Below are 15,651 nucleotides of genomic sequence, written 5' to 3'. Positions count from 1 at the left end.
AGCAAGGAGTGGCTCAGATTCAAGAAATGCTATCTCTACTTATTTTCTCTGGTTTAAGTAGAATTTTCTTCAGCACATAGTAGCAAGATGGGCAGAAAGCCATGAGAATAAGTACTTGTGGCTCAACTCCAGAGGGATTTACTCCTCACACATTAAAAAAAAGGTCCACTCGACTTCAAGCTCTGAGGGCAGGCAGGAGAGTCTAGCTCTTCTCCATTCTCTATCACCAACTCATCCCTGGCCATTTCTACCACCCTTTATGATCAAGTGACTGTGTTGATATGAGCTTTCATGGAATCTCCTAGTCCCGTTCTCTGCTAGACCTGTGCTTTCCCTGGGAGGAAGGGAGCCTTGTAGCTCTTCATTCACTCCATGATAAACTTGGCTTTGATGCCTGGTTCTCAGACTTAGGCTCTTAATGATCAGCCTTCAGGATGTGACTACAGATATCCTTGGTGCCGGCTTATAAACTCTAAGCAGGCTCCAACCTATCACTCTTGGGACCTCCCTCTTTGCCTTTCTTCCTAGTCCCTGGGACAGTGCTTACTCCTGGTAAAGATATGTTCCACCCTCGAGACAATCCATCATTTCTTCATTTTTTCAAGTTTGCCTGCACTGGGTCTTCAATGGGACATGCTATCTCTTCATCATGGGGCATGGTCTTCTCTAGTTTCGGTGCCTGTGCTTAGTTACCCCTCAGCATGTGGGATCTTAGTTTCCTGACCAAGGACCAGACTTGCATTCCCTTCATTGAAAGGCAGATTCTTAACCACTGGGCCACCAGGCAAATCCCCCATCATTTCTTCTATAGAAACTTTTCACGAGCTTAAAAGGGTTTGATATCATACTAGCTTTTGTTTACAGCCACAGAAATGAGCTTCTCTTTAGGAAGACGAAATCATGACTACACTTTTTTAACTTTTATTTGAAGGATAATTGGTTTATGGAATTTTGTTGTTTTCTGCCATGACTACTCTCTTTTAAGAGGATCTGAAATCTCTGCTGTTTCTTCACCAACAATTAACAATATGAAAATAAGACAAAGCAATAAAAATAACATCTAATTAAAACTATCAATGGATCTACCTGCTGTATTCATTTCTAAATATTTCTTGCTGAAGAAAATCAGCATTCATCCATTTATTCACTTAATAGATATTTATACTCAAGGCACTTTCTGAGATGCTAGGAAGGAAAACAGGACACTGGGCCATGTTCTCTGCACTTAGAGTCCTCTGCTTGTGTAGTAGTAATGAGGGCCAGTTTGGAAACTTCTGGTTTTGAATACAGGATTTATCCCTTTCTGTTTGAAAGGAGATAATCATAACAAATGCTCAAAGGCTTGTTGCAAAGATTAAATGAATAAATATTTCATACTAGGCTGTTCTTAGCATTTGTACAAATAGGACAGCATAGAGCTGTGTTTATTATGTGATAAAGGGATGAAGCTACATTAAGGAGGAATGAGTTAATTCTGGAGAAGAAGATTAGAGGGAAAAGTTGAGCAAATAAGAAAGAATATTGTTTTGGAGAAGCTTTCAGTCTGAAAGGGGAAAATCTATATGCACTGCAGTTTATTATATAAAAGTAAAAGGTACACCGAGAGACAGTCCAAAAAAAGTATTTTTAGAGTTCAGAAGAAGGAATGATTCAGCTCAGGAATCAACTAAATCTTTTGAATCTGGGTGTGACCTTAGGTGGATGTATTATGGAATCATAGGAATATGCTTGTTTGAGCAAGTGTGTTGGGAAAAAAAAAAGTTGGGAAAATTAGTGAACTCTGGGTAATTGGTATAAAAATGCTGTTCAAATCCCATCTCTAACTTTCTATTTTTCTAAGCTCCAGTCTGATCAACCTCTTTCTTGGGGGCTCCATCTGATTTGCAACTGCGCCTCTGAACCTTGACTCAAGATCACCCTTTTTTAAAATCTAATCTCAATATCAGTGTCCCCTCCACATTGAAACCTTGCTATAGCTGTTTAGTTGCCCCTCCTGTGTTATTCAGGTCCTTTCTTTCACCTTTCTCTTCTTCTTCTTCTTTTTTTTTAATTTTTGGCTGCATTGGGCCTCAGTTGCAGCATGCAGGCTCTCTAGTTGTGGTGTGCCAGCTCAGTAGCTGAGGACACAGGCTTACTTGCTCCGCCGCACATGGGATCTTAGTTCTGTGACCAGGAACCGAACCTACATCCCCTGCGTTGCAGGCGTCTTAACCACTGGACCACCAGGGAAGTCCCTCACCTACAGCACTTTATCATTTGACATTATTTGTGTTAGTTGTTTAATTTTCTGCCTTCCCACTAGTCTGCCCTTCAAGAAAGCAAGGCTTTTCTATCAAGTTTCTCAGGTGCCTTAAAGAAAGCTTGATACATTGCAAGAGCTCAATAAAAATGTGTTGCAAAATGGCCCAAACAGGAGATCAGTCTAGCTTACCTCAGTGTTAGCTAGCTGAACATGAAGAATGTCGTATTTTTTAAACCTTTTATTCTCTTTTGGAGTATAGCTGATTAACAATGTTGTGATCATTTCAGATGGACAGCAAAGGGACTCAGCCATCTGTATACATGTATCTGTGTGTGTGTGTGGTAGTCGCTCAGTCGTGTTCAACTCTCTGTGACCCCACAGACTGTAGCCCACCAGGCTTCTCTGTCCATGGAATTCTCCAGGCAAGAATACTGGAGTGGATTGCCATTCCCTTCTCCAGAGGAACTTCCCAACCCAGGAATCGAACCCTGGTCTCCTGCATGGCAGGCAGGTTCTTTACCGTTTGAGCTACAGGGAAGTCTTATACATGTATCTGTTCTCCCCTAAACCCACCTCCCATCCAGGCTGCTACATAACATTGAGCAGAGTTCCCTGTGCTGAACAGTAGGTCCTTGTTGGTCATCCATTTTAAAATATAGCAGTGTGTACCTGTCCATCCCAAACTCCCTAACTATCCCTTCCCTTCTCCTCCCCACTCCTCCAACCCTAAGCTTGTTCTCTTAAGTCTGCGAGTCTGTTTCTGGTTTGTAAATGACTTCATTCGTATCATTTCTTTTTAGATTGCACATAAAAGGGATGCCATAAGATATTTCTCCTTCTCTGTCTGACTTCCTTCACTCAGTATGACAACCCCTAGGTAGGATGGTGTATTTTGGATGAGTTAGTGAATACTTATTTTTTTTTTAAATCTCTTTGAAACCATAGCTCTGCAATGATTGCCCAATTAGGCCTGTTTTGTCTAGGACTTTCCCTTCCCAATAGCACAGCGGCTGAGTGGCTTTTCAAGTTGCCGGGTTTGCAATTTGATGGGAGAGTCACTCGTTTTGTATTTTACATCTAGGGGGAAGAAAAGTAACTCTGTGATGTGATGGATGTGTTAATTAAGTTGATTGTGGTAATCGTTTCACAATGTATAGGCATATCAAATCATGTTATACACCATTTTAAATATACTGCAATTTTTTTGTCAATTATACCTCGATAAAGCTAGGGGATAAAAGAAAAAAACAGAAAGAGAGAGAGGGTAGCTACGACCACACTACTGAAAAAATTTTGAAGTCCTGTCTTTTAACTAGAAAATTAAGCCTATTCTGAAAGAATAAAATATGAACAGCCTGTGCCATGGTTGTATTTTTTTTTTTTCTCATGCAACTTGGCCCCAAATTCTCACTTCATCCACTATAAATAAAGTAGTAGCATGCCCTTGAGAGCCCAGGGCTGTGATTTATACAGTGTCCCCTCACCCAGGGAGTGTTGATTGTGTGGTGTCTTTATTCCAGCAGGCCCCAATCTTTTTGGCACCAGGGACCAGTTTCATGGAAGACAGTTTTTCCAAGGATGAGTGTGAGGGGATGGTTTGGGGATGTTTCAAGTGCATTATATTCACAGTGCACTTTATGTCTATTACCATTACATCAGTTCCACACCAGATCATCAGGCATTAGATCCTGGCAGCTGGGGACCCCTGCTTTAAGGGGCATTAGAGTCCAGTACTCTTGCCTGGAAAATCCCATGGGCGGAGGAGCCTGTTGGGCTGCAGTCCATGGGGTCTCGAAGAGTCGAACACGAGTGAGTGACTTCACTTTCACTTTTCACTTTCATGCATTGGAGAAGGAAATGGCAACCCACTCCAATGTTCTTGCCTGGAGAATCCCAGGGACGGGGGAGCCTGGTGGGTTGCCGTCTATGGGGTCGCACAGAGTTGGACACGACTGACGCGACTTAGCAGCAGCAGCAGCAGCAGCAGCAGCAGCAGAGTAAGAACTTGATGTGGGTGGTATCATTCCCATTTTTTGATTAAGAATCTGAACCTTAAAGATGTTAAAAAAAAATGTCCTCGCTGTGTGAGAGTGGCAAATCAATGATGTAGAATATGATCTTTCTTATAACAAGATAATGTGAACAAAATCTTCTAACCGTATAATTGTAGTATATAGGAGTTTTCCACTGCATCATGCCTTCTAAACTTAGCAAAGATTTGCACACTTTCCTGTAATAAAGTGAAACCATGTGAAGGCATTGCTCAAAGAAACTTCAAATACTGTTGGGACAGCAACTCGGGCTCTGCTGCACATTCCTGTACCCTCTGCATCTAGCTCTGAGCTCTGCACACAGTGCACACTCTGCAAATCGCCTTCGTGTGAGTGAATGAAGAACTCAGGTAATAAAACAGAACCAACGAAGCCTTCCACCTACTGCAGTCCTGACACATTGCGGAAGACGCCTGCAGTGCCACCGGCAGCATAATTGTGCAAGGTCAGGCTGGAAATAGCTGTCAGTCCAAAGCATGAATGATGCTAGTTTACTTCTTAAGCAGTTATAGGATTTTGTTCCATAGGTAACAGAACAGCAAAGGCTTGCTTGCTGGGAACAGGCCACCTAAGAAAAGAAAAGATACTTTTTTTTTTTCCCCCTGTTATATTATAAAAGAGTCATTCCCATTCTGAAAGGGTTTATTTATACACATGAAACTGTAAAACAGACAGCTTATTAGTTTTCACAACCAGGCCTCCGATTGTCCTCATTATCTGTTTGCGGAAGCAGTGGGTAGGCCACCATCCTGGCGTTGTTAGCCTGGGATCCAGAAGGCATTTTTCCTCCTGTGCATAGTAAACAAGGGCTGAGATTTTACAGTTACACATTTTCATACAATATTTTTCATTTCTCTCACCCGATGCACATTACAGATGTTTGCCGGAATGCTGCATGGGTGAAGAGAAGACATCTGTGTGCTCTAGTGTGTCTTTTGAAGTGTTTAATTGTTCCAGAAACTTCCAGGCTCATTTTAAAAACACCCTGTTAAGTCTGTATGGGCTGTTTCATTAAGTTACAAAACAGTTTATACCTCAGAATGCTCCAGAATATAATCTGGAAACTGCATTTTATTTCCCGAGTTTATGTTCCAAAACAGAGCCAGAGAAATGACAGGATACATTTCGGTGCTGTCCATCCGCCCAACTGCAGTTTCGAGTCTGTCCCTGTTCCCATAATAAATTCAATTTGGAGCCTGTAGAGTTTGGCAGTGACTCTGTACTACAGGCTGAGTTGGCATGGGTGGAAAACACCCAGCGAGCAATGGTTAGGCCTCTGCGGAAGAAGACAGCATGGGAAGTGACTGTTTGAGATTGCAGTATGGGCTGTGTTTCTTCAAAGGGGGGTTTCTGCAGTGACATGGCAAGCGGACACCGCCTCATCCTTTTGCTCAGTTGCGAGATCGATCACCATCCAAAGGGAAGGTTAGATCGTCTGTTAGTGCCCTGATGTAACTTTCCTAGTTAACCAACAGTAGGTCATAGCACAGATTCCTAGAAGGAAGTGGAAACCTTCTTGCTTATAGGTGAATGAACAAGCAGATGGTACAATTCACTATTTCCCTCAGAACTTAGATGGGGAGGAATTCTCCATATACAGGGTTAAAATAAATAAGCTGCAATTTTTACTGATCCATGTTTAATCCTTTTCCTCCTCCAAAGATCCCTAAAGGTTTGGATATTTGGCGTGTGTCTTCTATAATTAAATAGAAAAATGGGGAAAAAAAATCAGTAAGGTTTAGGTCATCTTCCCCACTTGGGGAGTTTGCTTGAGTCCCTTCAGGAGAAATGAATGTTGAAGCCTATGATATCAGTTATAGAGGTGTGAAGAAAAAAGAATATTGGCTATCTGCATTTATTTCTCTGATTTTGTTCTTAAGTATACAAGGTCTCTGCTCGGACCCAACAAACAAACAGGAAGAAAAAAAAAAAAAAACCTCTAAAAGTGCATGCACAGGAATCCCAGGTTTGATAAGACTAAAAAAAAAAAAGGGGGGATTTCCCATGACACATTTAAAACCTCTAGGGCCAGATGCTTCAGCTTCTAGTAAGCGATAATTTAAACGTCAACAAGTTACATGGGTATCATGAAATTATTGCTCTGTGGTGCAACAGCAACCCAGAAGGGTTGTCATTAACACCTGTGCTGCATTACCTCTTGTGTTGCCTATTGCTTGGGGGAATTAATAAGGAAGGTAAGGGGGAATGGGTTGAGGGTTCAATTTTATTAAAATAATGAAGGCATTGCATAGGTTGCTGTTACCTGTTAGGCCTATGAGCTTTGGAATGTGTGACTGTTTAAAGAATGTATTTTCAGATGGTAATGCCAGTTACCCTGTCTGGGGCTTGTCCATACTGAACTTGGCCCAGGGTAGCTGAAAGGGCAAGTCAGATTTGGGAGATGTTCCTGGGAGGGCCAGTTATGCACACCTTTCTGAGTTTCAGCTAGTGTGGAAGGTTCAGCTGTTTTATTTTTCACCTGCTATTGAAATGCTTATTCTCTGAAAATGTATTGCAAATAAGTCTTTGCAAATGGGGTCTGTGTTCTTCTCATCATAAGGGTTTTAGCTTTTTCAGTGTGCACATTTTCACGCTGCACCAAACCTTTGTTTTTCCACTCAGGGTGTCAGCACCAGCATTTTTCTTTCTGAATAATGTGCAGAATTGGTGTGCTGACTTGCTCATAAAAAAAGTAGAGCCTCGCTAACAGAGCCTCACTACCCAAAACCTCAACATCTTATTTTCCCGAAGGCCTTTCATCTTAGTTTGTCAGCAAGCTGGAACCTCTACCCTGACAGTGTAAAATTTTTAATGGTTAATTTTCCTTGTAGTGTGTGCTGTCATTATAGGGGGGAGATGTGTGGGTTTTGTTGCTAATGGGAGGGAACTTTCAGGTATGGCCAGAGGCAAAGGATTCTGGGAGCACTGTGTCAATTGAAATCCAAGCCAATTGCACTTTAACCAAGAAGCTAAATGCAGAAAAAATATGGATTTATTAAAAGCGGACTTCACCTTGGGATTGATGCCGTTCACACTTGACTTGACACTGGCAAGATGAATTGTGATGACAGGGATCATGTTTGTTGAAAAACAGCTGGAAATACAACAGCTATATTATTATAATTAGGATCTGAATCAAGTTGGATTATAATAGGGGCTTTCTTGGAGAAATGGCACGGTGTCAAATTTATAGTCACTAGCTAAATGAGGCTCTTGTACCATCAACCAAGGGACAGAAACAGTTCCAAATGAAAACACAAACAGAGAATCCTGTTGTTGTATTTCCTGGGTATCACTCAGGGTCCTATTTATCACACACCAACACTTGCGGCTTTGAAGAAACATTATCCTGCAAGGTTTACACTTTTCAATTTGCCTCCATGGTCTGCATTCTGCATGCATTTCCGTGGAGGAGCCTACACCGCAGCTTGACTAGAAATCTTTTCTGCTGCAAGATTAACCTCAAAGCATCCATTTCCCCCCCTCTGGGTAATCACTTGACAAATGCATCCACAAAACCTCCATGCACATCTATTCCAGTGTACAGGTGCGTCAACAGTCTTGAATCACTATTAGGAGAAATATCATCCTTGACGGAAAGGAGTGCTGCCTTTTCATTTCCAGGTGTCTGAAGCTAAAGGATGTGGATTTTCCGAGAAGCCAGACATCAGGCAGAAAGATCTTGAGGGAGGATGTGGATAAAAGCTTGTCTTAGCTTTGTTACAGTCCTCAGCCCAGTGGTTCTTTTCGGCAAGCGTGTGGGATTTGTATGGACTGGGAGATGTGACATTCAAATATGGGAGCGATTCACTCAAGCAACTCTAAGACACTTGTACTAAGGACGTGCCCAGTGCCTGGCCTTGTGCCTGCTACATCAAAACACATTGTATTTTTGAGCAATTTTATGCCACAGGGGATGGAGAAGGCAATGGCACCCCACTCCAGTACTCTTGCCTGGCAAATCCCATGACGGAGGAGCCTGGTAGGCTGCAGTCCATGGGGTCGCAGAGAGTTGGACATGACTGAGCGACTTCCCTTTCACTTTTCACTTTCATGCATTGGAGAAGGAAATGGCAACCCACTCCAGTGTTCTTGCCTGGAGAATCCCAGGGACGGGGGAGCCTGGTGGGCTGCCATCTATGGGGTCACACAGAGTCAGACACGACTGCAGTGACTTAGCCACATGCCACAGGGGAAATTGATATGAAATTGATTGGATGGGTGAACCTGAGATTGTGTGTTTTTTAACTTGTTGCATTTGATAATGTCTTTTTGTGTTTCCTCTTCCAAATTTAAGAAAATAAGCTACTGTTTTTTTCTTTTCCATTATGATTTTTTCACAGGATATTGAATATATTTCCCTGTGCTATACAGCAGGACCTTGTTGTCTACCTGTTCTATATGTACCAGTTTGCATCTGCTAATCCCAAGCTCCCGGTTCATCCCTCTTCCACCCCCACCCCTTTGGCAACCACCAGTCTATATGTTTCTTTTTCTGTTTCATAGGTAGGTTCATTTGTGTCATATTTTAGATTCCACATATAAATGATATCATGGTATTTGTCTTTCTGACTTATTTTACTTAGTGTGATAATCTCTGTTGCATTCATGTTACAGTAGATGGCATTATCGATTTTTAGGGCTGAGTAGTATTCCACTGTATATATGTACTGCATCTTCTTTATCCATTCATTTGTTGTTGGAAATTTAGGTTGTCACCATGTCTTGGCTGTTGGAAATAGTGTTGCTATGAACATAGGGGTGCATTTATCTTTTTGAATTATACTTTTGTTTGGATATGTGCCAGGAGTGGGATTGATAGATCATATGATACTTCTGTTTTTAGTTTTCTGAGGGACATCCATACTATCTTCCACAGTAGCTGCACCAACTTCCATTCCCACCAACAGTGTAGGAAGGATCCCTTTTCTCCACACCCTCTCCGGTGAAAGAAAGCCAGTATTAAAATGACTAAGCAAAACTACACCTAGTTACAGTTACAATATCCATCACCACTTAAAATGGGAAAAGGCTAGTTTATTATTCAATATCTCATATTCAGACACATAATGTGCCTATAATTATAGTGACAATAAGCTCTCAGAAATATTATGTATTTAACTCTTCTATGCTCTTTACGTGAGCTTCCCACGTGACGCTAGTGGTCAAGAACCCATCTGCCAATGCAGGAAACATAGAGATGCAGGTTCAGTCCCTGGGTGGGGAAGATTCCCTGGAGGAGGGCATGGCAACCTACTCCAGTATTCTTACCTGGAGAACCCCATAGACAGAGGAGCCTGGCAGTCTACAGTCCATAGGATCACAAAGAGTTGGACATGACTGAAGCAACTTAGCATGCATGAACACATACTCTTTACATACATTATTATATTTAATTATCTCAATAAGCCTAGGATATAACAATTTCTATTAACTTCCTTTTTTGCAGATTAAAGAACTCAAGCTTAGGAAAGTTTTGTTACTTGGGCAAGGACACAGAACGAATACAAGTTGAGCATGGAATATAAAACAAGTGTTCTGGTTCAAGACAGTTTGACTCTAAAGTTATCTTTCCAGCCACTACTCTCTTACTATTATCTCATTTGTTTTTTGCACAAAACTTTGAGGTTTGAAGAGTAAAAAAATTGTTTTCTTTAAAAAATTGATTAATTAATTAGGCTGTATTGGGTCTTAGTTGTGGCACATAGCATCTTCATTGCATCATGTAGGATCTTTGGTTGCATCACATGGAGTTTTCAGTCGTGGCTCCTGGGCTCAGTAGTTGGGGCACATGGGCTTAGTTGCTCCAAGTTATGTGGAATCTTAGTTCCCAGACCAGAGATCAAATTCCCGTCCCCTGTGTTGCAAGGAGAAGTCTTAGCCACTGGACTGCCAGGGAAGTCCCCAGATTATTGCTTTTGTATATGAAAGCAATGAATCACAGAGCAGAGCATGTAAATGATGGAAATCAGGAACCTGGCAGGCTGCAGCCCATGGGGTTGCAAAGAGTCAGAAATGACTGACCGACTGAGCAATCTCCATGACTATTCATTCAGCAGAGTGATTTAAAAGTTACTTTATTTTATAAACAAATCTGAGCAAAAGTTCTTCACAGTAATCAGGATAGAAAATTAATGCTTCTATGGAGAAGAGTGAAGTTAAATTTCAAAAAGCCTGGTTTCCATTAGAGTTTGTCTGAAGTATGGCTTTACATTAGAATTGCTGAGAAGACTTTAAAAACTGCTCCACCTTCATCCCTGTATTGTCATCCCACAGATTTGAAAGCGACCCTAGGGATCCAAATATTTTTCAAAGCTGGATACTAACACATAAACAGAGTTGGTACTCACAGACTTAGCATATGGTAATTTCTGTTCTAGCCCCTGTCTATATTATTTTGTTGGACCCTCGCAGTAATTTTAACATTTGTTGTAGACTTGAAATCCAGAGCAAAGACACCTTAAATGATTGGTCCAAAGAGAAAAGGTACTTATATCAGAACATTTCACATATAAATATTCCATCTGTGAAACTTAACCCCACGCTGCTGCTGCTTAGTCATCCAGTCGTGTCTGACTCTTTGCAACCCCATGGACTGTAGTCAGTCAGGCTCCTCTGTCCATGGGATTCTCCAGGCAGGAGTACTGGAGTGGGTTGACATGCCCTCCTTCAAGGGATCTTCTCGACCCAGGGATCGAACCTGGGTCTGCTGCATTGCAGGCAGATTCTTTACTGCTGAACCACCAGGGGAGCCTGAACTCCATGCTACTCTGCCCAAATACACTCACTCCACAAATATACACAGAGTTTGTCATTGTTCAGACACTATCTAGATTTATTTATTCTCTCTATGAAGGCATTTCTTAGTTTTAGAGTCCCCCCACTAGAAGGTAACTCTGTTGATAACAGATTTTTTTTCATTTTATCACTTCTCTTTTTCCAGCCTAAACAGAAACTAGTATGAAATGCACACAGTCACTAACAGCCCGACACAGAGTACAGAGCTTGACTTTATTTTTCTGTTAATGTGTTATGATTTCATAATGGGGGAAATAATTTCTCCTAGAAACAAACTCTAAGTAAAAACACAACCCAGCAAAACAAAAACAAAAGTTATCTCATGGCCTTCTGCAGGGAAGAAAGAGTTCACCCTTTCAGATTAGTCTCTGAACTCAGTTCTTTTAGTAAATCTTGCATCTTTTTCTTGTGATTCATTAAAAAAAATACTCTCCTGAATTAATTTTAATCTTAGAGAAAAGTTGCAAAAATAGTTCATGTATACCCCTTACTCAGCTTTGATGTTGTTCAGTCGCTAACTCATGTTTGATTCTTTTCAACCCCATGAACTGAAGCAAACCAGGCTTCCCTGTCCTTCACCATCTCCTGGAGTTTGCTCAAACTCATGTCCATTGAATCAGTGATGCCATCCAACCATCTCATCCTCCATTGCCCTCTTCTCCTCCTACCCTCAATCTTTCCCAGCATCAGAGTCTTTTCCAATGAGTTGGGTGTTTGCATCAGGTGGCCAAATATTGTATCTTCTGCTTCAGCACGAGTCCTTTCAGTGAATATTCAAGGTTGATTTCCTTTAGGACTGACTGATTTGATCTTCTTGCAGTCCAAGGGACTCTCAAGAGTCTTCTCCAGCACCACAGTTCAAAAGCATCATCAGCTTACCTTCAGTTGAACATTTTAGGTAAAATTAGTGCAAGGACCCAAACACGAAAATCAGCACTGAGATTGTATTTATTGTCAATGTTTTATCATCTCTTAATTGGACTATACCTGTAAACCTCATAACTTGTCTCATCTCCTAACATTCTATATCTCTGCCTCCAATTGAGTCTGGAAGTACTAATGGAGGAGCCTCTACATAGGGTTGATTGCAAATGATGGATCTCCTCTCTTTTCTACAGGATGAAGCCAACTCTCCCCATCTTGACATTTATGTGCCCTTATATTTTGTTCTGTTTGCATCTCCAACTTTAGTTTTAATGACTGCCTTTTCCAGACATCTCTCTTTCTAACAGAAACCTAGTCATGTCTATCTGACTATCCTCCTCTCACCTGGAATGTCTTTCCTCCAATTCTTCTCCATCCCACACAATATTCAAATAACTGCAAATATTTTGCTTTCATGTGCTCATTTCACCAGCTAGTTGATGAGCTACTTGTGAAAGTGAGTCTTTATTTATTTATTTTTTTGATACTGTTCCCAGTGTCTGGTGGAATGTATTACACAACACATTCAGAGCATTTTTTATCTCTAGCTGTAGATTTTTGTAGAACCTCTGAATCATCATGCTGAGTAAAAATTCCAGTTTTACAGGATGATCAACTGCTCGACAAACATTACATTTTCCTATGTACTGACCATACTTCAACACACTTCAAAAAAGATTTTGATTGGCAAGATCTTGCAGAAGCTCTACCTTGTTTCAGCAAAAAAAAAAAAAAAAAAAAGCTGCTCAGATCCACCCACAGCTCCCTTCAGGTTTAAAACACTCTTCCCTCAGCTGCGGGGAGTGTTGACTGTCGACAGTTCAGGGCTGATGATCCCTCAGCAGAAGACAGCCACCTGGACCAGGGCCAAGCCTCCATTCTGAGGGAAGTTCCCACAGCCAATAACTGGTCAGTGTTGGAGTATAAAGTCTTGGATGGATTTCCTCATTGACCATCCCAACTCTAGAGGGGAGTCCACTGAGGTCTTTGTTGTAACTGCATCACTGCCCGAGTGCTCCTTCTTCCCAGTCTTGTCCTTTTCATTTTCTTACAGATACTTTTTTTTTTTTTTTAATCGGAGGATAATTGCTTTACAGTGTTATGTTGGTTTCTGCCATGCGACAATATGAATCAGCCATGCATGCACGCTCAGTTGCTCAGTTGTGTCTGACTCTTTGAGACACCATGATCAGGCTCCTCTGTCTATGGGATTCTCAAGGCAAGAATACTGGATTGGGTTGCCATGCCTTCCTCCAGGGGATCTCTCTGACCCAAGGATCAAACCCGTGGCTCCTGGATTGACAAGCAGTTTCTTTACCATTGAGCCACCTGGGAAGCCCATGAGTATTCTTACGTCCTCTCCCTCTAGAACTTCCGCCCACCCCACCCCACCCTACCCCTCTAGGTTATCACAGAGCACCAGGTTGAGCTCCCTGTGTTATACAGCAGCTTCCCACTAGCTATCTACTTTACACATTTGTTGGTAGTCGCTAAGCTGTGTCGGACTCTTTGTGACTCCCTGGACTGTAGCCCACGAGGCTCCTCTATCTGTGAGATTCATGTCAAGAATAGTGGAGTGGGTTGCCATTTCCTTCTCCAGCTTTACACATTAGAGTGTATATATATGTCAAGCTATCCTCTCAATTTGTCCTACCCTCTCCTTCAACATTTATGTCCACAAGCCTGATCTCTGTGTCAGGGTCTCTATTCCTGCCCTGCAAATAGGTTCATCAGTACTATTTTTCTAGATTCTGTATATATGTATTAATATACTGATCAAAGGGACTCCTCAGTAAAAATTAAACAAATCTTCATCTTAGAATCTATTTCTAGGAAGCTCATTTGTGATACCTACCATTCCTTATGAAATCATCAGATGATTTATTCATTTGTCCATCCGTTCAGTTAGCAAATGTATGTTCAATAATCATTACATATCTGACACTTAGTGAGGAAGACATGGACCCTGCCCTCATAAAGCATGCTTCTTGTTAGCACACCAGACTTCTCCAGTTTCTCTCCACTTTCAGTAATTCCCAGAATTTAAAACAGTCTCGCAGACTACTTTGTTTTTACTTATGCTTAAAATTCCTTCCCTGCTGTTCTTTTCCTGGTTAAACTCTACCCACCTTTCATCAGTTCAGTTCAGTTCAGTTCAGTCGCTCAGTCATGTCCAACTCTGCGACCCCATGAACTGCAGCACGCCAGGCCTCCCTGTCCATCACCAACTCCCGGAGTTCACTCAAACTCACACCCATCGAGTTGGTGATACCATCCAGCCATCTCATTCTCTGTCGTCCCCTTCTCCTCCTGCCCCCAATCCCTCCCAGCATCAAAGTCTTTTCCAATGAGTCAAGTCTTTGCATGAGGTGGCCAAAGTACTGGAGTTTCAGCTTTAGCATCATTCCTTTCAAAGAAATCCCAGGGCTGATCTCCTTCAGAATGGACTGGTTGGATCTCCTTGCAGTCCAAGGGACTCTCAAGAGTCTTCTCCAACACCACAGTTCAAAAGCATCAAATCTTCGGCACTCAGCCTTCTTTACAGTCCAACTCTCACATCCATACATGACCACAGGAAAAACCATAGCCTTGACTAGACGAAACTTTGTTGGCAAAGTAATGTCTCTGCTTTTGAATATGCTATCTAGGTTGGTCATAACTTTCTTTCCAAGCAGTACCGTCTTTCACCTTTCATAATTCCGCTCAAATGCAATGCCTCTCAGAAAGCTGTCCCTGACCATATCCGGTTTGTGCTGGATTAAGTGAGGGGTCCAAACTCAGTATCGGTGCATTCAGCTGAATTTGTCTCTCCTCTCCTCTTCCCTCCTACCACCAAATGTAAGCTTCTCGAGTGTAAATTTTGACTTCGTATCAGGCAAGCTGAATGTATTCAATGGCTAAATGAATGAGTGAATAAAAATGGAAAATTAATCTGGGGAAAAAAATAAAAGTTTTGATTCTGTTATCCATAGGCCCAGTTATCTAAATATTATGATTAATTAGTAGTCCAATGTAATTTTATATTTTGAGGAAATAAATAAGATGGGATAAAATATTCCTTTCATATTCTGTGCAGCTTTTTCAGCAGCCAGTTTTTCCAAGTACATTCAGTTGTGCTTTTTGGAGAACTTAAATGTTACATTTTATATCCATCATCTTATTAACCTTAGGTTTCATATTTCTTTGATATGTATCCTTTTCATATTCTCTAAGCCCACGAATCTGATTGGTATCTTTCAAATGAAAACTACAAAGGAATCTTAAATAATACAGATTCTAAAAGAGCTGTCTTTATATAGTACTTCAACTTAGCAGTACTCTGTCTTTTAAAAGGCTTGTATATTGTTGAAGTTATGATAGTTTATCTCCATATTTTTAAAAAGATTTCTTTTCTTCCTCATTACCACACATGGATTTCTGTATAATATCCTTGACAAAATTCAGCTCTTGGCAAAGAATAATGTGTTAATTCTTATTTTCTCTTTTTCTTTTCCTTTTTTTTTTAGGTACGTCTGTCACTAATGTAACAGCTACTGATGCTGATGACCCAGTTTATGGAAACAGTGCGAAGTTGGTTTATAGCATCTTGGAAGGGCAACCTTATTTTTCCATTGAGCCTGAAACAGGTTTGTGGCC

General features: G+C 41.2%; 1 protein-coding gene across 1 annotated transcript in view; it reads left to right on the top strand.

The window, feature by feature from the left end:
• CDH8 (cadherin 8) overlaps positions 1 to 15,651 on the top strand; it is a 382,099-nt gene that overhangs the window by 157,086 nt on the left and 209,362 nt on the right. The window contains exon 4 of the mRNA XM_025268779.3: positions 15,522 to 15,641. Coding sequence (XP_025124564.3) covers positions 15,522 to 15,641 — 120 coding nt within the window. The remainder of the gene's footprint in view (positions 1 to 15,521; positions 15,642 to 15,651) is intronic.

Source organism: Bubalus bubalis, chromosome 18, assembly GCF_019923935.1.
Source record: "Bubalus bubalis isolate 160015118507 breed Murrah chromosome 18, NDDB_SH_1, whole genome shotgun sequence".
NCBI classification, from domain to species: Eukaryota; Metazoa; Chordata; class Mammalia; order Artiodactyla; family Bovidae; genus Bubalus; species Bubalus bubalis.
The sequence above is the reverse complement of the archived record's forward strand: the minus strand, read 5'-3'. Positions and strand labels throughout refer to the sequence as shown.